This window comes from Phalangium opilio, unplaced genomic scaffold, assembly GCF_054372755.1.
Source record: "Phalangium opilio isolate 3A_F unplaced genomic scaffold, DU_Popi_V2 ptg000014l_1, whole genome shotgun sequence".
Lineage (NCBI taxonomy): Eukaryota > Metazoa > Arthropoda > Arachnida > Opiliones > Phalangiidae > Phalangium > Phalangium opilio.
The window spans coordinates 4,280,550-4,303,934 of NW_028324149.1; the positions used below are offsets into that span (position 1 = coordinate 4,280,550).

The 23,385-nt window shown below is 43.2% G+C and overlaps 2 protein-coding genes across 6 annotated transcripts; one reads left to right on the top strand and one right to left on the bottom strand.

The window, feature by feature from the left end:
• Positions 1 to 136: 136 nt before the first annotated feature.
• On the bottom strand, positions 137 to 21,926 carry LOC149705235 (uncharacterized). 2 transcript variants are annotated; one of them, XM_089865476.1, is made up of 4 exons: positions 21,245 to 21,926; positions 9,505 to 10,124; positions 2,937 to 3,679; positions 137 to 2,865 (listed from the first exon to the last, which is right to left on the bottom strand). In XM_089865476.1, the coding sequence occupies exons 2-4, from the start codon at positions 9,628 to 9,630 to the stop codon at positions 1,518 to 1,520; spliced, it is 2,217 nt and encodes a 738-aa protein (XP_089721602.1). In that variant the 5' UTR covers positions 9,631 to 10,124; positions 21,245 to 21,926; the 3' UTR covers positions 137 to 1,517. The 2 variants fall into 2 exon arrangements, with proteins under 2 accessions (XP_089721602.1, XP_089721603.1); XM_089865477.1 differs by lacking the exon at positions 21,245 to 21,926 and adding an exon at positions 11,600 to 12,140.
• Positions 16,944 to 18,353, top strand: LOC149705236 (uncharacterized). 4 transcript variants are annotated; one of them, XM_089865484.1, is made up of 4 exons: positions 16,944 to 17,083; positions 17,639 to 17,807; positions 17,876 to 18,109; positions 18,171 to 18,353. In XM_089865484.1, the coding sequence occupies exons 2-4, from the start codon at positions 17,652 to 17,654 to the stop codon at positions 18,291 to 18,293; spliced, it is 513 nt and encodes a 170-aa protein (XP_089721610.1). In that variant the 5' UTR covers positions 16,944 to 17,083; positions 17,639 to 17,651; the 3' UTR covers positions 18,294 to 18,353. The 4 variants fall into 4 exon arrangements, with proteins under 4 accessions (XP_089721610.1, XP_089721609.1, XP_089721607.1 ...); XM_089865483.1 differs by lacking the exon at positions 16,944 to 17,083 and adding an exon at positions 17,090 to 17,322; XM_089865481.1 differs by lacking the exon at positions 16,944 to 17,083 and adding an exon at positions 17,090 to 17,291.
• Positions 21,927 to 23,385: the final 1,459 nt, after the last annotated feature.

The following is a 23,385-nucleotide window of genomic DNA, read 5'->3' on the forward strand; positions in this document are numbered from 1 at the left end:
GGAACATAGAACCAATTTTGAGTCAAAAATGTTACTTGTATGTCCGAGTTGATATTAGTGTGTTTTAAGGATGACCCCTTTTGAATTAATGTCGATCGTATAATTACCCCTTTTTTTGTAAGCAAACGGCGGTACGTTCAAAAGAAAAACCATATTATTTTCTTTATTAAATCATTTTGCCAGCAAATAATAATAGAGCATTTACAATTTGGCAACAATTACTTGTTTATTTATCGCGCGAGAAAGTTAATAGTTTCCCTTGGTATTGTGTTAGTGTTTTTGTAATATTTTTAGTCGTTATAGAAGGCAAGATTTTTTGGATTGTCAGCCGAGAGAATATAGTTAAAGTGTCGCGTATTATCCACCCTTAATTAAGTTTTATTACAAATTTAATTTACGCTCTGCGCATGCTCAAATCAGAGTTACCTCGTTAAGAAAACTAAAATTCTTATTTAGGAACAACTTCCGCGTCTTGGGTCTTGTTTGTAAAATAATTTTTAAGCCTTTAAATTTCACGCGCTTCGAAGTTGGCGCGAAATACGTTGAGCATGCGCAGACACGCGTTAACCTTTGGGCGATTTGATTATTTACACGTGTACGACTACGGACACTTATCAATTGTTTCGTATAAGTTATATAGAGACAATATGGAAGGCGCTAAGAGAAGAGATTCCGAAAGAAAAATGGCGTGCGAGATCGGGCGGATTACTTCGTGGATAAAACTTAAATTCTTCATTATATAGTTTTATTATCATTACGAACCAAGAACATAAAGCTCTCTTTATTTTCACCTTATTTTAAATATTTGTTCACTAAAATAGCCTATTTCTATATTTTTGTTATTTAAAAAAATGTTTGGCGGAAGTCTAATTGTAAGTTTTTTGTTCCTCGTTGGAAGCCGTCGTTCATTGTTAAAAATGTCCTTACCCTAGCGTGCCATCCTACTCAACGGTTGCAGGGACGAGTAAAGAAGGAGACGGCGTTGCGGGGTCAACTACTATTCTACACCGCTAGACTAAACTCGAAGGGAGGATACTACTTGGCGCCCTCTCTCCAACTCAAAATGTATTAATAAGTCTAAAACCGATTGCGTAACGACAGCCAACGCGATTCTCACGAGAGGGCGGTTCGTAGTGCTCGTTTGCGGGAGGGAACTCTGATTCCAATTCCAACATGATGAGCCCCCCCCCTCCGATGTGGGACTTGAGATTCCTGGTTTTAAGTCTAAAAGCGCGAACGCCGCGTCCCCATTTCTAATCATGCCTGTTAAAATGAAATATTTCGCGTCCAATTGAGTGGAGGAAAAAGTAGATAAGTTGCTTCGTATTAGGTATTTTGTTAGTTTTTCGCGCTACTTACTTAGTGCGTTATTTTATTTCTTTTTCTAAAAATGTTCTATCTTTCATTTCAAATTCGGAATAATTTATTTCTTTCGTATCTCGTAAGTCATTTCTAGCATCGAGCTGGCTTTTTGAACTTGGTTCTCTTATAAAGGTAATTAAGGGAAGGATATTTCATCATCTGACTCGGTTATCGGGACTAATGGTTACGACGTCGTCGGCCTGGCGAAATTCTTGGCAGGACGACGATGTTTGGACGCTTCTCTCGCGAGATTGGTAGGTGTTAAAGTCTCTATCGGTGCGCGATCGAGTCATCCGTCTGGGCGCGCGCCAAGGCCCTTGATTGTTCGTAAAGCGCCCGCTCCTGGGGACCCGGGCTGGAGGAATGGATGGGCAGTTTTGCTGATGAAGAGCGCTTGCCGAGGAGGACTCGCGGCGGATTAGTAAGGGCGCCGTTAGTCTCAAGGCTTCTTCGTAAGTTGGCAAGGGAGCTTCGTCGAATTCGTCCTGACTTCGCGAACGAAAGTGACGAGGTCGGCCGCGGGACGGAGTCGGGGCCTGTACCGCCGCCGCCGCGGTTACGGGCGCGTTAAGGAAAAAAGACAGGTCCGTGGCCTCGAGAGACGGGATGTCGCTACGCCGGTGACGTCTCGAAGGCGGGGAATGATAATCCGGATCACCCGCGTTTTGGGGACACGTAAACGTCCGACGAAGTCCTCTAGGGGCGCTAGCGTAATAAGCGTCCCCGCTTGATCTCAGGGGCGAAACGAGGTACACAACGTGTCCGTTGGCCAGAGAAACGCGACTCAGAGAGACTGGTAAACCGCCGCCGCCACCGACGTTTGAGCGCGTTCCGGGAAAAGGCGAGGATGGCCTCCGTGGCCGTGGATGATGGCCGTGATGATTCCTATGTTGTCCCGAATAATTTCTGGAGGACAAATAAGAGGCGCTTGGCCACGAACTACCGGTTGATGACCTTCCCCAAGAAAATCTCGAGGCGGCCCAACGCCATAGCGACGACCGTCTCTCCCTTCCGACACGCGTGAATCCCGAATCATCCTCGTCTAGGTCCGGATCGTCGCCGTTTAACGGTACGGACAAGGAAGGGGATGTCGGGTCGAAAGAAAAGTCCGGTATGTTACCGTTCGTATCGGGAACGGGCACTGCGGACGTCGTTCCGTTTCGCCAGCCGTTGCTTTGGTTTGGAGGCAAAAGTAACAGGGCTTCCGAATAACTAGGAGCTAAAGTAAAATTGTCCGAAATATGTCTTTCGAGATCAACACTGTCCGTCGTACTACCGCGGGACGAACGTCCACCCGAATGACGCCGCATTGTAGGGCCACCGCAGACTAAAGGCGGGACGTCTTCGGTGGTGGTGGTGGTGGTAGTCCCGCCGCCGCCAGCTCCCCCGAAGAGCTTCGTCACTTGGTAATGAACGTAAGCTGTTTGGCACTCAATAACAAACCTCAAAGGCCACGAAAGTAAGAAAAGGGATAAGATCCAGAAAGCTTTCTGGGAAACGTACCTTAAGTGGGGGGGGGACGAAAAATTAGGATTACACCCGCGTCAGTGGAGAGAATTTAGGCGTTAACTTACCAGGGTGGTCGGTCAGCGAAGGCCACCATGTACTCTTGAAAGTCGGCTCCTACTAGCTCCAAGCCTTCCCTCATCTCCAAATAATCGTCCAGTCGTTCGTGACTGGTAAAAAATCGAGCTCTTTGTCCTTCGAACTCGTCGGCGGCTCTCGGATCGGCGAAGGCGAATCCTTTACTGAATCGCAGTTTGACAGCCGCGAATCTTTCCAGACCGACGAGATTTCTCGAGATGTCCCTCACGCCGCACGATGAGTAAACGAAACACGATCCCGTGGCGTGAGAGTTGACGCGCTCGTAGTACGTTTGAGTAGTGGTATACGCGTCTCCGTTACGGTAACGCGTAACCTGTCGCGAACGCCGGACGTAATGGTAGCAGACGGCTTTCCACCAAATGACTGGTTGAGCTTCGCGTAGGCGACGCACGTGATCGTAGACGGTCGAGGCCTCCACCCTGTACGCCAATGACAGTCTGGTGCTGCAGTGCCAGCATTCGACCAAATACACCACGTACAACATAGCCAAGAAGGCCACCGGAATGTAAACGTATCCTTCGTCGCACGGGCTGACCCGTCGCCGAGTGGCGATCGGAAACGACTGAAAGTTGACCACTAAACGGGATACTTGCGCCAATCGACACCAGGCCACGGCAACCAGACAGGCCAAGAGTAGCGAGGTTAGAACCAGGCACTTTGCGTGGGCGTCGCGTCGAAGCGTTTGACAGATACTGCGCTTTCGGGGCCATTGCTGCAATCAAAGTTTATACGGATTAACCATTACTATATATACTCTACCACCTGAGCTAAGAAAATAAGTCGAAATGCCTCGAATAGACAACGACCTTCCTCCGAAACGTCATTTGCGAAGAGTCCCTACATTTTCTTTCTTTTTGGAATCTCGGGGGAAACATAGGCCTAGTAACTGTTACATCTTAGAATCGGTTACTCCAATATACCGATACCTTTGAGAAGTCGATGGTGGAACATGATCAATTTCCAGCTTCAGTTAAGAGTATTTAGATGGTCAAATTTAGTAGACTTTACTATATAGAACTCGAAACGCATATCCACCCACGGAAGGTGGGGAAACGACCAACTCCGTGGGTTGCTATGGATACCTGACTGGCCAGCTCGGAACGGCAGCGCTCTTTGAACTAATGGTCACCATACTCTTATACAGGAAGGGTTACCGAAACAAGGCCGCACTAAATTATTTAAATATTTTGTACGTAAGCAGCGGGTTCACGAATCGAGACGTTATTTCCTAAACCATTTAAATCGAATAACTATGAACGCAAGAGTAGATGGGAGTAGGAGAAGGGGGGGTTAGTAAATGCGGGCAGGGAAAGGAAAACGGGGTCACGCTATTCCACAGCGGAGAAACTGCGCCGAACCTTAAAACAATACCTTAATATAAGCTGCGCCCCAAATGCTAGTGGGGCAGCGTGTTATTTGGGATTTTGCGAACCGAAATACATCATCATCAGCATAGGGCGTAACTATGTATGGGCAGGTACTACAATAACTCCAGAAATTGAATGTTTTTCTGCCAAGTTTGAATTCCTAGGTGACAAACTCAATTCTTATAATTGCGCGCGGTAATTCCCTTATGGTGCATTACCCGTTCCTGTTTTTCCCCAAACGTGTTAGGCGCTTTCCGCGAACTAGAATGGAAATTCCTTGACTGTACGTCATCCGTTACCAGTGGCTATGGAACCGTTAACGGAAGTGAAATTTAACTTTCGCTTCTTCATATCCGACCTAGACGTTTTTGATCTCGTGATTCAACAAATGAACAAATGAGTCCGAGACGTTTATGACGGTATATTTACGTCGTTTCCCGGCTTGTCCTCCGTCTTTCTCGGAACTTACATCGTGGCCACGCATTTTTGGCGCGTTAATGACTCGACTGGCTAAGGCGATAATTAATTCATAAGGTAATTTGGCTAAGCGGCGGCCGGCGGTTTGCCCAAAAGGGTCAGCCATTAATTAAACGGATTAAACATTTTTGGCCGCCTTTGTTTTATAACGGCCCGGTTCCCCGTCATGCCAAGAAAATCTATTACCCCTCGAGAGACTAAATCCTCTATATGTCATGCAGAGACCTATTTATTATTCAAAAGGAGCCTACGATTCTAGCTGCAAAGGGACACGACCTGCTGGTTGAATTTCAGCGCGTTTTTCGTTACCGGGTGCCATTTTAAAAGATGGAGGTTGTGGTGTGTGGCGTGTTCAATCATCCTTGGTTCAATCAATATTTCAAAAGGTCATTTAGCATAAGACCGTCTATGGGACTACTAAATAGTACGGTTGATAGAACTTGCTTATCTCGAACGAAGTTCCCGCAAATCTTCCTAAATAGGTGTTTTTTAAGCAATTCGGGTTCTATCTAGTTGGGACTTTTAGGCTAATAAATGGGAACTATGGCGCGTGGACTAGGCCCAGAAACACGCGTACCAAGACGCACTCTCGTTAATCAACTAGCAAAGGCTTAAGTGGTAGGGTATATGGTAGCGCGTGATTTATCGGTTGAGCGGAGTTCGTGCCAACGTAATTTGGGGTATCGTTCTTTTTAGATTAATATAGATTATCCTCGAAGTACCCTAATTAAATAATTAATGGACTGAACATAAATATAGGCACGGTAAAACACGGTCCTTCCTAATGATAGCCCAATTCGGGCGGCGTATAGTGAGCGAGTCTCGCACCACGATAAAGACACGCGGTTGGGATGACGCAGCCTGCAACATTTCAATTGGAACTATTTTACAGACGCTAATCTAACCTATCTAAAACCTTTCTTGGGACATTTTGAATTAGGGCGTGACGCATTTACGTTGTATCCGTTTTTGAATTTGATCTCGCTTTTGCGTAATCCCAATCTGATTCGAGCATCTTTAGACGAAATAAAATGACAGGTTTGAAATTGTCACTCTTATAGGATTCATTTGTCCTCATTCAAAAGGGATATCCTTAAAGAAATCAGCGCGTCGGCCAGAGAGAGAGAGGAGAGAGAGAGAGGGAGAGAGGGAGGGAGAGGAGAGGGAGAGAGAGGAGAGGGAGAGAGAGAGGAGAGAGAGGAGAGGGAGAGAGAGAGGAGAGGGAGAGGGAGAGAGAGGAGAGAGGAGAGAGGGGGAGAGAGAGGAGAGGGAGAGAGAGGGAGAGAGGGGGAGAGAGGGGAGAGAGAGAGGAGAGAGGGGGAGAGAGAGGAGAGAGGGGGAGAGAGAGGAGAGAGGGGGAGAGAGAGGGGAGAGAGGGGAGAAAGAGGAGAGAGGAGAGAGAGAGGAGAGAGAGGGGGAGAGAGGAGAGAGAGGGGGAGAGGGGAGAGAGAGGGGGAGAGGGGAGAGAGATAGGGGAGAGAGGGAGAGAGATAGGGGAGAGGGGGAGAGAGGAGAGAGATAGGGGAGAGGGGGGAGAGGGGAGAGAGGGGAGAGAGGAGAGAGGGGGGAGAGAGGAGGAGAGAGAGGGGAGAGGAGAGAGGGGCTTTATTTAAACCGATGAAAGGGGACTCGAATCCCGAGTCTTCAACACCAACGCAACGCCAAGTATCTCTTCTTCGGTATCTATTTTAAGGTTTAAGTTAGAGACGCGGGTCGAAAGAACTGGGAAAAAAAATCAATGTTTCTTCTTTTCTTCTTCTTCTTCTTTTATTACGTTTAGTTTGGGTGACGTCATTGAGGGATCATTGGGTCACCCTCTCGACGCTTCTATTTATCAAATGGAAATCTCCCCACTTAGGGTCACGGGACACATTCCACGGGCGGCTCAGTACAAAATAGAATAAGATTTTTCTCCATTTCATTTTTCGTTCAACACACATCAATGCTGAATGAAGAAAGCCAGAATAAGTTTTCAATCCGTTTTTATAACCCGCAAGAATTTAACGCCTTTTTAACTCGGAAGTTGAACATCTAGAGCTCGTATCCCCACCCTTTAATCCTCGCGGCTCGTTTAATTTATTCTCGCCCGTTTTAATTTACAGTTTCACGAAAGCGTCTAGTTTCCATGGCGTCTTATCGCTAATAAGGACGAGTGACAATGAGTAGATGAAAATAATCGTCGCGTTTATCTTTAATTTCCGGATGCGGGGAAGATATTCGTCACGTGGCGTCTACCATCTTTTCCGGGTCACTTTGGCGCGCTAAGCTAGCTAGCCCCTACTGATGTATCATTCAAGAACAAACGGATATAAAGAGACCAAGCACTTTCTCGAATATAGAGTAATTTCTTTCCCGTATACGGCAACGTCATAACCATCTATCTCTTACCTTAGTGATATCCCCCCTCCCCTTCCCTTCCGGGGGCAAATAGTATTCTCTAGTACAAAGTTGCCCCTAACGTAGGGGATACACAGTTCACTCCCCCTCTCAACCGAAATTACTCTATTAAGATCGCTATTATTTTCAAACTTTAGCCGAGGCTCGCCTAACTTAACCAGTAACCGTAAAATTTACCAAACTCGTGGCATAGCGTGGGATTGTCTTTTAATGGGCTCTAGGTTTCACCACTCCCAGTTTGTTTTTCTTTTATTTTTTGAAAAATCGTTGATTCGCGGTTTGATCCTAATGGGCAGCGACATTTTTGGGCAACGAAGCGAACGAGCTGCTTGGACGGAGCCCCCCTCTCCAATACCGCATTCTTTCTCTCTTTCTATACTCTCTCTTGTTGAGAATACTAATAAGGGGATTTAGAAGCGCGAGGCTTAGGCCCCTTTTCATAACGTCTACGTTCCCCCAACCCTTTTTTTTTCGTGCTGAAAGAGAAAAAGTTTCGTAGGAAGATTTGCAATATTGCCTAACCCGCGATTCTGAGATGACGCAACTGCGTGCCTGCCTTAAAGAGTCTATTTAGACCTTTTGTATTTTAAACCTAACATTTTCCTCCGTATACGGAAGAGCTCCGCTTTTCTGCAGGAGGTAATTAGAAATGTCTTTGACGGTTACCACCTGAATAAGTATCAGTTGTAAATTTCTGAATCTTGGAAATTAACTAGGTTGTTCTATGGTCAATTTTGGATCGAAAATGACCGATTTCGCCACGATGGACGTCCCTAAACAAGTTTCGATCACCGATGACCAATTGATATTTAACTAAAAAACTTAAGACGCGATGCTAATTTAATTCAGGGGGTCATTCGTAAAACACTTCAATAAATCGCCCATTGTACCCTTTTTAGGAACACAAACAACGAAGAAAATGACAGATATAAAAATGGCTAGTTCGAGGAGCTGCTGCTTGGTGCAGTATATACTTGTACACAAGGGAAAGGAGCTTTAGACGTTATCAGCAAGCGTGAGGCTGCTATTCGACACCCGCTAAGTTAATAACCAACTCGTTGACCGACTCAGGGGGTATAAAGGGGGGAAGCAACGGACATTATGGGCTCTCTTAAAGGCTTCGACACATTTTTTTCGTCTACGTTCTTAAGAAGCTAATATTTCCAATTGGGCCTTGGCTATGTTCATCGCCTAGGGGTGGTTGCGACGTAAAGAGAAATACTAATTGTATTAAAAGGCTTTTCTTAATTTTATGGCCAGCTTTTTCAAGTGTCGGACGTTCGAAACACTAATAGGACCCACTTTACGTAATTAACCGCACTAAATTGATTTCTTCGTCGAGGTCAAGCGTATCCCGGGGAAAATTGCCCTACTAATTAAATTTAAAATTGGCAATTAGACCTTTGAAGATATCGTATTTCTTTCACCTTAATACTATAAAAGGATCCCTATCCCTCCTTAAAGGTTGCCTTTCCGTGGTAACTAAACCAAAAGAAGCCGTTGTTTTTAGACGCGATATGGCTGTATCGTTGCCAAAACGCCATTTACGACTATAGTGCGAGAAAATTGCTTCGGCAATAATCTTCGACGGAGCAATTTTTGGACTATTACCGTATCGACGGGAGTGGGTAAAGCGCCATTAAGGGGGCAAAACGTAATAGACTGTATTTCGATAAATCTCCAGTTCAAACGAGCTTGAAGAACGAGTGGCGTCATATTGGCTGCTAAGGTTTCACGACGTCGCTATCTCTCAAAATCGTTTTCGAAACACTCTCAATAAACGCGAGAAAAACTCGGGGTGAAGGAAATCACTCGATTGAAGTTAAAGATTCGAAACGTAAAATTGTAACGATAATAGAAAAAGAACTAACTACGGAGAAGCTACCCACCAGGGTTTGAATTTCCCGTATAAATTCAATTAGCGCCTGTAAAAGTCTCCCTGCCTGCATTACACCAATGTAAAACCGGCGAGTTATCTAACAGGGGTAGTGAAGCATCGACAGACTCTGTTCAAAAGGGAGTAGGGCGGAGGGTTACAACCTAAATATGGCTGTCATTTTACTAGTCCATTTGTTTCAAGCCACATCTAACGTCTATGGTGTCCACATACCCTATCAACGTTCCGTTTTTGGAAAACAAGGTGCTCCAAAACACCAGACTCTATTTTAACCCCCCCCCCCCGACCTTTGACCCATGTAAATGAGTTAAAAAGTTGTATCGACTGAAAGGGCCTTTAAGCGTCATACCCCGCACCACCACCACCACAAAAAGGAGGAGATAAACAAAGGTAGCTTACCTCTTCGACGTCAGTATCGCCGGTGAGACTGGTGTTGGTTAGAGAACCATCTTCGTTGGCTTGAACGATAGTCCCCTGTCTACTTCCGCGGCGTCTTCGCCACCGCCAGTTCTTCATGGTAATCATTAATGAACGTCGTCAGTGGGTGGGTGGGGGTGTCCCTTTCGTTTTGGTGGTCGTTCTTGGGCCCCGCGACCTTTCCTCTTCTTCTTCTTCTTCGTCGTCTTCTTGGGGCTCCTGGCAACCAAATGTTCCGCCTCGAATCTCTTCTCGATACTCTAAGCTGAGAGCGCGAATCCTACCCAGGGCCATGACGCGTTCTTTAGCCGACAAAGAGGCCACCACTTTGCCCGCGCCCTAGACGCCACCGCTGATAACACAATTTTCACCGACCCAAGTCCGAAAAAAAAAAGAATGGACGCGCGAACCCTAAAGATTTCTCGAGAAGAGAGAGAAAAAAACCCTATCTTTTACGGGTCCCGTCAACTGGTAAAGAATGACGCGAGGCCCGCGAACTTTTTTCACACCTTGATTGTCCTTTTTCTCAGTTCTTTGATAATCCCCGTAGAAAAAAAAACACCACGTTATATACGGAGACGTTTTCCAAGAAACAAAGACATCTGAAAGAAAAGAAAGAAAGAAAGAAGAGTCAGGTTTTTCGTTGCCTATGTTTACTTTAATTAAGGTAGCTTAATTTTTAAAGAGAATTTTCCGCTCGCAGCTTCGAATGAGGAAAGCAGCCGCCAGCTATTTAATATACGCGACAAAAGCTCGACGACGTTCGTTCCTAAATGAAAGCCTTAAAGGGTTTACGCCGAACTTAATTATAATTTTGCTTTTCAAATATCTTATTTTTTCACTTCACGGGGAATTACTCGAATTAGAGATGAAGAAATTGCGGATAAACTTGAAGAACCAAATCGCGTAATTCATGGTGCCAAGTAGTTAAGGTTAAGGTTGGGAGGTACGTCGTGTTCAGCGAGTCAAACGTTATACCGAAACCAAATAGCCACGCAGCTGGACATACGTCCGTCATTGGCTACGAGGTTTCTTCATTTACGTCAACGAAAAGTTCCATTAATTGAGACAGTCACTAACGATTGAATCGAGTGTATCGAGACTCGAAGTGGCGGATAAAAGAAGCAAGCGAGCCTTGAACAATTACAAAAAAAAGGGAAAAAAAATGCAAAAAAAAAACTTGATTATTTTCGTTGGAAGCGATTTTTCCCCAAAGAATTAATCGATACGCCGATCTACCTTGGGTTGGTTGCTTGGTTGGAGGGATACACCAGCCAGGCCAACCTTGGAATAAATAAGTCGGTGTTCCCTTAAGGACTCGAACCGAACTAGACACCCTATACCGTAAATTCTTCATTTATTATTATCTCCAAGGTGAGGGCCGCGTATCCCGTGATAGGCTAGCCGATGCGCCCCACATTTTGGGATGGAAGTCGGCGTTGAATAAATAACCCGCAGGGGGGGGGGCTATACTTCCCTCCATCTTCAACCTAGCAGCGCTATTTTGAATCTGCTGCTGGTCTCTCCGTGGAACTAATTATTTCGCAGACCAAAACCATAGCCTCTCGACTCTCGCTTCGGCCGCGCTACCCAGACAAGGAACAACTTGACGAAGGAATGGTTACGTAACGCCTCGTGTGTGTTTGACGCCAGTAAAAGCTATTCGTAAACAAGCCAGTGGTACCAAACCACATCATTCAAATAGTGGTGGTCAGGCCAAAGCTTTGACACGCTCTCGGTGGTTATGGACACTCTGGCAGTCTGTTGTATTTAGATCTGACCAATTAAGAGTATAAGCTAAGAACAATGGACAGACTGCGAAAGGCGTCTGTCTATTCGTTACGCAAGCCGAAATTGAAGCTTTCTCAAATAAGTTAAGCCTAAAATGGAAACCCTCTTTTCTTTTGACTCTACCAGCAAAATACACGTCTCCTTAAGCGAGGCTTGACCATTAAAACCCTCGTGGCTACATTATGAGACCAGTTGACAATTCCGTTGGCGCGAATTCCTCAACAGGATGGCCCTAATCTCGACCGAGTATTTAGTAGAACAAATAAGTTCAAAAAGGAATAAATACCTCTAATAAGAATCCCCGGTTTTGTCGAAGCGGTAATATATACCATCAACGTACTGAGGAATTCATACGCGTCATAACTATGGTAATTAAGTAATCTCCATGAACCGTGGTAGCGTCAACGTTGATGGCATAGGTGGGTTTGACCGTGACACTGTTTTCCAGAGAGGGCGGCGGCGGCGGCGGTGGAGGTTGGACTGGGGAACAACGTATGGGCGGAGAAGGAACGTATGGGCTTTAGTTCAATCCGTGGAAGGACGAGTTTGAGTCTGCCAGAAAAGAAAGGCTGATAGAACGCGGCCAATTTCTCTTATCCCAGACATTGCCGCTCTTATCTTTCTTCTCGCTGCTTTTAGCTCGCGCGTCCTACCAATTATCGCGTCCGCGACTCTCTTAGCGAGAGCTTCGCGTTACGCCAACTCCTTCCAGAACCTCGAGCTAACGCGAGACTCAGTCGTTGCCGCTCTGGGAGACTCGAACGGAGAGATTGAGCCAACGTTTTCTCTATTTCATCCAATTCCACCAACGAGATATTTCGCTAGCCTTAACTCCCCTCTCCTCCCCTCTTCGACGTTGTCGCTCCGTGGACACTACGTCCGGAAGGGATGGGCAACGAACGGTACGACACTCAAAGAAAGGGTCATCCGGAAACCGCTCCGACGATGGTAACTCGTTTAGGCTCTTCCTAACTAAGACCGTTGAGGCTACAAATCAAACTACTAGTTAAGCCTTTTTCAGTTTTGAATTTCGCGACGTCTGGACCTTTAGGTTGGCAATGACGACTTTATAATGATTTCCTGCCCTTGGAGACGACCGAGAGTCGCTGTTCTTCCGTTTACGCTTGGAAACGAGGTTTGAGGGGGGGGGAATGTGGGGGGAGGGGTTGCTTTTGTCGATCGATTGGCCACGCCACCTATATTCGCTCTGGCGTAACTAATTTCTACCGATTGTGGAAAGAGGAATGGCGCCTTTTCGAGGTTTTCGCTCCTAAAAATCCATACATATCTTAGTATTTGGGTTAGTCGTGATGCCTGACCTCATTTTTAATATATCAAAGGAAGATTAATCTCGACGCCTTTATCGCTACCCCCATTTCGTATTCCTTGTAAGGCTGATGACGGACTTAAAAAATCAGTGACGTAACCAAAATATTATTTGGCATTTACAAGTTTTTCATTTTAATTTCATTCTTTAATATAATGGCGTAAGTTCGTAAGATATGTTACCGCCATAAGTTTGTAAATTCTGGTAACTTAGAAACTGGAGCTTGTCACGAAGCGAGTGAGGTAGGTCATAGATTCGAGGTAAAGCGAGGGACTCCTGGTGGTGAGGCGCTGCTGTCAAAAGGGGCTTAGTAATGCGGACTAAATAGGACCTAGATGGAAGTCCCGCAAAATGAACAGTGTAGGACTTCAATTCTCGCTTGTCGTTCTGCTAGAACTAGTCTCTAGCATTACGAAGTACACTTATGATTAAACATATCACATAAGCTTACGATATAATGGGTATTATACAGGGTGTTTGTGAAAAGTCCATCAATAATGAAAGGGCGTATTTATTGGGCCATTTTGAGTCGAAAATGTTCTATGACATTTTGCCGTCCGAGCCACGGTTTTCGAGTTATGATTTGAATATTTTAGGGATGACCCCTTCATTAAATTAGCGCTGTCTTAAAATTTCTTAATTAAATTTAAGGGGTCATCCGTAAATTACTCCAATCATAACTTGAAAACAGTGGCCCGGACGGAAAAATGCCATTGAACATTTTCGACTCAAAATGGCCCAATAAACACGCCCTTTCATTATTGATGGACCTTTCAGAAACACCCTGTATAAGACTTTAATTACGAATATAAATGAAAATTAGGGTTTTAAAAGCATTCATTATAATAAGTCTTTAACGATCCCTTTAGTAAGGAAACCTATTTCCCGTCTTTGAAAAGGCTTTCTTCCCCCCCCCCCCCAACGATGCAACTCCAAAAAGGATTTCCGTTCTAAGAAATTTGACTTTATAAAAAGATTCCATCACGTACAAGGTACAACCCTTTAACTATATCAGACCATAATACGGGAAACGAACTTAACTGGGAGTTCCGCACGATCCCCTTCGCGACAGTTTAACTTATTAGGTATGATAATTGACTTAAACTACTACTTAACTGTTCTTAGGTTAATTTCGATCTTTTCGTCTATGATCTAAAGTACCTAGTGTAAGTGTCGCGATCGACGTTTAACCTTTGACCCATCAATTGTTTCCACGGTGTTACTTTAGGTTATCTATCTCGTCGTTTAGGGTCATTATGATCTTAACCTCTTGACCCTCGACTCGATTCTTCCTCTTTTGCCGTAATATCCGACCTTTTCGGAAACTCTTTCCCGAACGCGTCTAAGTCGGTGCCCGCCAATAGGAAGCTGGCACGAGTAAACAAAGACAGTTGGTTGTTGGAGCCCAATGCGCTCGCTCTAGGCTGTGTATATACTCTCCCGCGCTTAAACAAACTTCGAAAGAGGCTACCCCCCCCCACAGCTCCCCCCCCATCTATAGACACGAATATATTAAGAAATAAAATACAAGCGGGCGAAGGAACCCGGGCCCCGGCCTTTGCTCATCTTGGCCCGATTTTTAAAATATCTTCAACAAAATTAAAAGTTTGTTTTGCATAAATCCCGTCTATGGAATCGTATAGATATCAACGAACCATTAATGATATCTTAAGTTCATAAGATACGTTCCATAAGTACGTCAATGGTTATTGACAGGGTTCATACAACTTTTGGAAAACAAATTTCCCTGAGATTTCCAGGTTTTTCCTGTATATGGAGTATCCCATGGAGCAAATGTTAACGAATGGTTGGTAGGGGGATAAATTGAACTATAACATACTCAAAGGGCATCCCCGTATCTCTAGTAGAACCTGAGTTACGAGCCTCCAAAGTATAGTGAATGCTATTCCGATGGAGGGCGTTGTTTGTTTACGTTTTGCTTAATTACTCGGCCCCTGTTTGTCGTAGCCCTAAGTTTTTATTATGGTTGGATGGGGGGCAAATTGGACTATAACATGCTCAAAGGACATACCCGTATCTCTAATAGAACCAGAGTTATGAGTCTCAAAGTTGGGTGTAATGTTAATCCTATGAGGTTTATTAATTACTCGGCCCCTGTTTGACGCAAATTACCCTGATTTCCCAGAATTTTACTCAAATAAAAATTCTAAATTTCCCCGAATTTTCCCTGAGGTTTTTGTCAACTATAAAGTATCTCAGTAGCATTACGAACTGTGTCATACTTATGGAAGGAACGTATCTTATAGTACTACTTGTTATAATTCAAGGAACAATCTCGGCTTCCTAAATAGGTATTTGCAATTTGGCTTTGAGCTGAGAACGCTTTCATTATGAACTTTTAAGTAAACTTTTCAAACGTGCCTAGGCAATTTCCTCAAGTTATTTGAAGCTAAAAATTGGTTGAAACGTAGCCTACCCTAACTTTCACTAAACGTATTAAAAGTTTCTCTCGAGAGAGCTAGGCCTAGCTTCGTTTCGAAAGAATTTCACTAGTATAGAGGGTAAGCTCGTTTTTCACGTTGACATTTTAAATAAAAGCCCGCCAAATCTAGAAATTCTTTTCAAATTCCCCCCCCCCCCCAAGAGTTTGTTGTCGGTCAACGGAGAGGGGGGGCCGGGGGCGGGGGCTATGCCTTCTCTTTTTTTATGCTTTGCAACATAATAGGAAAAAGCGACCGAGAGGCTAACGCTTTTTAACACAACGCAATAAAACGGCCGGACAAAAAAACGAAAAGAAATTGCATTGGTTTTAGATTGCCGAGTTTTCTAACGTTATATACGAAATTCCATCCTTAACACGGAATGATTTCTCGAATTAATGGTATCGCGTAGAGGAAGAAATAAACCGTTAAATTCTTCAATAACTTTCACGTAAATTAATTTCAATTATTTAGATTATTAAACTGTTTTTTTCTTTCGAGAGCGGAATAGAGTAGTGGCACTACGTGTTAATTTCCCATAGAACATAACGTAGCCAAAGGCAGGGAGGTGCCATTACTCTATTGAAAGTGGCCATTGCTTCCTCTCTGATACTACTGATACTGAAAAAGCCATCTCATCCGTGACGTCATTTCATTCGAGACATCCTTTGGGGATGGAATATACTTTCTTTCGGTTACTATGGCAACTTAAAAGAGATCGTTTCGGTAGCAGCCGACTCTCCGGAGCCACCAATACTTTTTTCCTCCGTTCTAACAAAAGTATATAGTTGTAAAAGCAAAAAGTACACTTCATTGAAACCCGCTAGCGCCGTGTAATGTGAGAAGCCCCCCTCCTTTACCCCCCCCCCCCCGGAATAGTGTCGACCCCCCCCTGAGCCGCGTATGATTACCTTCCGTGGCACAGGGAACAAGCCGTGAATAGGCATATAAAGTATAGTAGATGCTAGCTCTAGTGCCAAAAATGAACGTTTGGATCGGCAGCATCATGTACTACTTTCTGTATAAACCTATGACCGCGTCAAGAAGCTCCAAACTGATTGGTTAGTTCGTGTAGGCGGTTAATTTAGAGGAGGGTAGTTTGCTTCTCAGTTCACACGTGTGTCGTCTACAGCCGAGGCAGGGAATTGTTAATGAAGTGTACTTTTTGTTTTTATATCTATAGACTTTTGGTTCTAGCTCTTGCCGAGCCACTTTGCGTACTCGCAACATCTTTTCTCTTTCGATAAATATTTAGCGTGGCTCTTTTCGGCGGCTCGTAGTAACTCCTTTGGGGAATTACGAGCCAAAATGAACGCGATTAGGGTCGCGTCTCATTTTAGGAATAGTAACAACATTTTCTAGATTGAGTAATGGTATTTGGTAATTTACGGGTCGCTAAATCAAGATTAAGAATTATTACCGAAAATTGCGACGCGCTTTTTGACTTTGTAAGAAGGATTACTATAGTACTTATTTACGAGTCGATATCCCTAGCCTTGTTTTATACGCGAGACAAGTCAGCCTGCAAACTCCCTTCGAACACAATCTAACCAAACGTAACACCAAAATTGTAAAATTTCCCAACATCTCAGAAAGAAATGAAAAATTCCGAGGAATCTTGGAACCCGATTGAGTGCTCATTTATTTCATATTTCTTCAGTCAAAAAAAAAAACGATCTCTTCGCGAACTGTCAGCGATCGAATTCCAGCTGCCCTAACGACGCGAAGAGTCGCGCAAATCTAAAAAGTGGCGCATCAGCTTGGACCATCTCATGATCAACCGTTGCCTACGTTAATCAAGGCCTGTGGTTTCGAAGGGGGGGGGCGACTTTTAAGAAACGAGACATCTTATTTTCTCCCTATTTTACCGCGAGATTTCATTGATAGCTGAACGTAGGCAACGGATCAACAAATAGATTACGAGGGTGATCATTTCTAAGCGCCATCTAGGTACAGAAATAAGAAACAGCCTGATCGAGATCGAGCGGACCATCTGACTAAGGTTTAATAATAATAATTCTAATGTTTTCCTTTAAAACTTAAGCCATTTCTATAATTTTAGTATATGTTCCCTGAAATAAAATGATGACTGCGTGTTCTATGTTATTTCTGTACTAGATCGGGAGTTGAAAACTTGAAATTAAGTGTTTTTTGATGAACAGTGTTAACCGGAGCCTGCCTTCTTTTAGGCGAAAGTTCTTCAATATAAGGCCCGTATTTCTTATTTACACCAGGAAACGAGTAATACGAAAACGCATTATCATTTTCCGCGCGACTTTCGCGTTTAAAAACCGAAAAATAAACCATTTTTAGATAAAATAGTAATTAAAATTGCTAAGCCTATGCCGCTCTAAAAATATTAAAATTTTAATGGCAGAAGACGGCAGACCGGGCAGAGTTGACATAAACCGAGTACTGATGATAGTTGCGTATACAGGGGTATTTAAAAAGGGATGAGACACGCTGGTGAAGTGGATAGTGGGGTCGGGAGGGAGGGACTTTACGGAACAAGACTGTTAAACCCATAATAAATTGGCATCCGTGATTATTATTTTAGGAATTATAGGAAAATGGCGTCAAATATTGAAATCAAAGGCAAAATCCAAGATCACGAGGGATTTGTAAGAAAAGCGGAAAAATTGGCTCAATCCCCAGCTGTCATTCTTAATCAAGAAGATACTTATTTTAACGTATCATCAGGGAGACTCAAACTTAGAGAAACTTTAGTAATGACACCTAGCAGACTTAGACTATGGGTAGTTAAAGTAGAACGTCACTAGTCGTATTATTTTAGGGCCAACCCGCCGAATTGGTTCATTATGAAAGACCTAATGAGGATGGTCCAAAACTTTCAAAATACACTAAACAAGCGTTTGAGGATTCGCAAGTGAAGGGTTTAAAGGAAATCCTAAAGAATTCCTTAGGAATTAAAGGAATTGTACGAAAAACGAGAACACTTTTTATGGTTGGTCAAACCAGAGTTCACGTTGACAATGTTGAAAAATTGGGGCCATTTATGGAACTAGAAGTAAATAATTGCCAACCTTAAAGACTTTTGGTGTATTAAATAAATATTTCGTCGTACTCAGGTTATTATGGGAGCTGACCAGTCCATAGAGGAGGGTCAAGAAATAGCCGAGAACTTAATGAAAGAACTGGACATTCGTAAAGAAGATTTGTTATCCGGTTCTTATATCGATTATATGAAATAATTGAAACAAACCAATAAGAATAAAGATTATATTTTATAGACGAAAATATATTTTTTTGGCTTAATTAACATTAATTGTTGTTAATTAATTAATTTGGTTTTTTGGCTGGATCTAACCCAAATTTCTTCATTTGAACAGCAATATCAAACAAATAATCGTAACATTCGGTCCTAAAAAGATGATAAAGCGTCGACTATTAAAGGGATAGACGCCTACTTTCCCAGTTATAACGTCATTTCGCCTATTTTTTATTTATTCCGTTTTCTAATTATAAAATCTAAATTATATAGGCCTAAATTTTATAATTCAAACTCCCACAGGCTGAAAATTAAAAGATTATACGATAGTCGCGTCTTTCCCAGTACTAGGCGACGTATTATGACGTCATCACTCTTTAGCGTACAGCCCACTCGATCACGCTTGGCCAGCACTCGCTTTAGAAGCCCCACCGAACGATTTTTTTTCCTAATCAGAACCTATTTAGTAACTTAGGGAATTTTTAGGAAAATAACTATTAGTTTTGAAACTTTTCACGATCATTTTAAAAGCCTTCAATATCGTAATTAGGGCCAAAAAACTGCGTAGATTTTTTGGGTGATACGCGCGTTTTGAGGCCAACTGGACGGGCTTGTATAGCGGGTTCAGTGGGAAAAGCGTGATCGGGTCGGCTGTGGTACGAACCAACTTGGTACTCACATAATTTTGGTTTTTTCCCAAGTGTCACCCCAAACGTAGACACCGTGTCTTCGTACAAGAACGGCGCATGTTTCGGGATACTTAACCATAATTTCAGCTAGTGGGTCCTAGTGGTTGTATCAAGATGAAATTAAACCCAGTATTGCCTCCTTATAGTTCGAGATTTAGGCCTACCTTCAGGTCACTTTCGTAGTTTAAGTTGTCAATAATGGGAACAATTAGTTCTTCATCGTAACGATAATTGAGCCCCGTTTTTGCATTTTTAATCCCCTAATTATGAGCGTGCGAAATTGTTCGGCAATTAAACAAATGTTAAAGTTATTCGGGGTTAATTGTTTAGGGTCACCTTAATCATTTCCTGATGAGTTATCTTAAACTCATTTCCTTCAAAGAGTAACGTGGCCATAACGGCTGCCTTTGAGTGTGTGTGAATCGTGGCACCAGCTCCTTTAAATTACGTAATAAAACACCGAGCAGCTATAAGTGCGCGGGGCTCTAACTGTGGAACGGCTCAGGTTGGGTGCAACGCCCAAAATGGATGGGGGATTAATAGTCGGACTCGATCGTAGTTGGTTCGTCTGTAGCCTTTTCTCCGAGTATTCCTCCCCCATTTTGTCGCGTCCCCCCGGACCTAAGCCGTTCCGCAGTTAGCGCGCCCCTATTTCTCCACACCCCCCCCCATTATCCTAGTTTAGACAACTCGAAGCAAAAACGCGATATAAGGGACCATATTACAACCCCCCCCCCCCCCCCGGGTTTTAACACGGACTGCTATTTCTACAATATAAAGCGTTGCGCAAATGGAAAAATTCTACCTCTGATAATGTAAGCGTTCATGAACAATGGCGTACAGTCACTCTTCTTAAGTTTTTTCGAAGGGGAGGGTCCAGCGATATCGTCTCCATTTATGTTTTGAACAAAGAGATCGTCAGCTTGAATTCGTTCTTTCTGGATTCCAGATGGCGCCAGGTATATTTCCTCACCAAGTTTAATACTAACCGCGCCACCCGTCCCCGTTAGCCAACCAAGATTATAGAAACTTCTACAGAGTTCCGGTATCAGTCTACGAGGATGCGTCTGATATTATTGGAATAAATTGAAAATGGACCCGTTAAATTAGGCCTAAAGTTTGGGACTAGCGGAAGCCATATTCGAGGCCTCTCCTCTTTAACCCAAAATTAATAGAGTAGTCTATTATTATCTAAAAATCTCTGATCAGAATTGTCGCGCGTCTATTGGCTAAAGGTTAGTTACAATCATATATTTAATAAGTACTACGCGATTAACGTAAATAACAACTAGGGTAGGGATGGCCTCCATTTTCAAAAATGGCGGCGGCGGATTACAAAAATATTTCTTAATGATCATCTACTAGTTAAGAATAACGTCCCTGCGAAATTTCAACTTCCTAAGTAAAGCGGTTTGGTCTGGGCGTTAAATTATAAGTCAGTCATGACGATATAATTGTGGATGGAGCTAAAAAGAAAGGGTTACGTAGCCTTTCCGCATACTATGGCGTCTGTTTCCGGTACCATTCTTCCGCATTCCCAAAATGTCGGCTTCTATTGTGCCTGTCTGGGGAATGCTACATTCTTGGGGAAACCCCTCCTGAAGGTGGTTCCCAACCCGTTGGTATGTAGTATCTACACTGTTAAAGCGGCATCCTTGAAGTTTAGCGAGCCTCGCAGCTGGGAAACCCCACCGCGCCAGCGCACAGACTTCAAAGGTGCCGCAGCGCGCGCGCACCTTCCCTTCCCAATACCGTGCGGAGTATATATTTGGAAATATTGTTAGTTGACCGTAAAACCCTATAAGAAGTTGATGATTTAGGCCTTCGCCTTAGAGACAAGTTTAACGGGAATTTTGAAAATAACAGTATTTTTTTTTTCTTTTTAATAAAAATAATAAATTTTTATCCTAATGATGGAATTAATTGATAAACGTCGGACGAAACCAAATTTATTACTATTATTATTATTATTATTATATCGCGCGCAACGCCCTGCCTTTGTCTGTACTAAATAAGCGTTCTGTTCCACCCTGAAAAATTAAAATGCTAAAAGCTCATTTTGCATTTGTTCGTCTTACTTATTTGACACGGATAAGTTTTTCCCAGAACATATCTGGCCCCCCTTTGTGGGTTTGAAAAAGTGTCGCCAAGGATTGTGTATAATAAATGCAGTTTTTAAGGACTGCGAAGCAAAACTCGTTTTTGTATAATTTAACTATATAATTAAATGAAATGGCATATTTACCTCGTTCAGCTCTCCGTCCATGACTATATATGTTGTATTCGAAACAACTTTACCGAGAAACGGAACAAACCACGTCCACGTTGCGACTTTACAAATAAAACTGAGAAAAAAAAGGCAGAAGTTTTAGCAGACGATATCACCAGAGTCGAGGTAAAACGAGTAGAGAAGAAACACGCGTGTCCTCTAGGTTCCGCGTCCAGTTTTCCACCAATGAAATTTACGCGGGAGATTTCAAATATCGATTTTCAAAAAGTTATTTCATTTTTGGATGTAAGAGTATACAATTTTTTATTGAAACACGTGTTCAAAAATACATATGACGAATGTTCACGAACACGCATTAAGCCTTAGTATAAGAATGCAACCAGAACCCCCCCCCCCTCCCGGTAGTATTTCTAGCGTGTTAGGCTTAGCTTAGGATATATTTCGATAGATTAGGCCTACTTTTCGTTTCGGTTTTTGTTTGGTCAGGGTAGGCTCAATGAGAGGGGCGGTTGCTGTTGCTGCAGGTTTGTAGTTCATAAGAATAATCTTCTCCAAACACTTTTAGTGTTTCTAACCGCGTCTGCGCGTCTCTGTCTGAGAACTACACTCGCGTTCAACCGCACTTGAATAGTCTTCGGGGCTGAATGCTCTTAAATTTGAGTAGTGTCCCGAAGGACTGGCAACCGAGGCTTAGATTTTCAATTAATTCTTGCTTAATCCGGAACAACACGACCGCCGATTCTCACGCGTTTCTTTGTTGATCTTCACAGGAACCGCGTTCTCTATTTTGTTTACTGCTTGCGCAACTGTTAGCTAGAGTCGTTAAGAACAAAATTAGTGTTTTTTTAAAATAAATAGGGGGGTTCGCGAACCCCAAGTTGTCGGCTTACTTTGTCAACAATGGCTTTGACGAATTTCGTCATGGCTGTTTCGACGTTAATACTGCTTTTGGCGCTCGTTTCGAAGAAGTGAGCTTTGTATCGTTCCGCCAGCTAAAATAGCGCAAATGTTGTTAGTTCTAACTAACTTAGGAAGACCCTACGTAATAAACTTAGGCAACTTACGGCGTGCCCAATATCAGAGTGCACTTGCCGTTTTTCTTCCAAATCGCATTTATTACCGATTAGCATTTTTTCTACGCGATCTTCGGCATACTGTAACCAAAAATACTTCAAATTTATATCGACTAACGGCTTACGTAATAATAAGAAAGTACACCGGAAAGTTCAAGAGGTTACGCGTTAAGAATATTTATCGGGCCACGATGACGCTTAAAAATCACGTGGAAGAAGCTTAACACATCACCAAGTTTCATTCGGAAACAGGGAGATAATTTCCGAGTGTCACTTGTATAATATTTTCGTACCGCGTTGGTCTGGGGAAATTATAGAGGCGACAGAGAGAATGCTTAATATGATCTCACCTCATCAATGTCTTTGTTCCACTTTGCGATTTTATTGAAACTTTCATAATCCGTGATGTCGTACATCATGATCGCCCCAGTTGCGCTGCGATAAAACGAGGTAGTGATGGCGTTGAACCTTTCTTGTCCCGACGTGTCCCTATCAAAACAAAGGTAATACACGCATTTACAGGGACTGGAATGAGTGAGACGTAGACACTAGCTAGATTCCAGCAGTACCCCTATCAAAGATCCCCGTGACACTGTTTAATAAAACTAACGTTTTCAAACGATGAAGTTATGCATAAATCTAATTAGTGATAGCCGGGGGAAGGGGCGATGTGGGGGGGGGTGTCTAGAAATGGACAGTGGGTTCTTTTACAGGTTTAACGCGATACGGGGTCAACGTCCCGCTCTGTCCCAACCAATCTTGAGAAGCTCAACAAGAAATACGCGTTCATTCTCTAAAATCGCATGCCGACTTACCATAGTTGAAGTTTAACTCTTTTTCCGTTTACAAAAATTGTTTTTATTTTGAAATCAATTCCTGAAAAAACGAGAAAATACCACCTAATTTGCATATCTTCTAGAATTGAATTAGCTTCTTAGATAGGTGTAAAAACATTACCTATAGTCGAGGTATACTCGGTTGTAAAGACGTCATGAGAAAACCTGGAAATGACCGACGATTTACCAACCCCCATATTCCCGATGAAAATTATTTTTAATAAATAATCGTACTTTTCGCTATTAT

Excerpts from the sequence above, each read along its gene's own strand:
- LOC149705235 (XM_089865476.1), bottom strand. The coding sequence starts at position 9,630 with ATGATTACCATGAAGAACTGGCGGTGGCGAAGACGCCGCGGAAGTAGA. Across the intron at positions 3,680-9,504 it reads GCGATACTGACGTCGAAGAG|CAATGGCCCCGAAAGCGCAG; the intron begins GTAAGCTACCTT and ends CTTTGATTGCAG. Across the intron at positions 2,866-2,936 it reads TTCGCTGACCGACCACCCTG|GTACGTTTCCCAGAAAGCTT; the intron begins GTAAGTTAACGC and ends CCCCCACTTAAG.
- LOC149705236 (XM_089865481.1), top strand. The coding sequence starts at position 17,236 with ATGAACAGTGTTAACCGGAGCCTGCCTTCTTTTAGGCGAAAGTTCTTC. Across the intron at positions 17,808-17,875 it reads TCAAACTTAGAGAAACTTTA|GGCCAACCCGCCGAATTGGT; the intron begins GTAATGACACCT and ends GTATTATTTTAG. Across the intron at positions 18,110-18,170 it reads GGCCATTTATGGAACTAGAA|GTTATTATGGGAGCTGACCA; the intron begins GTAAATAATTGC and ends CGTCGTACTCAG.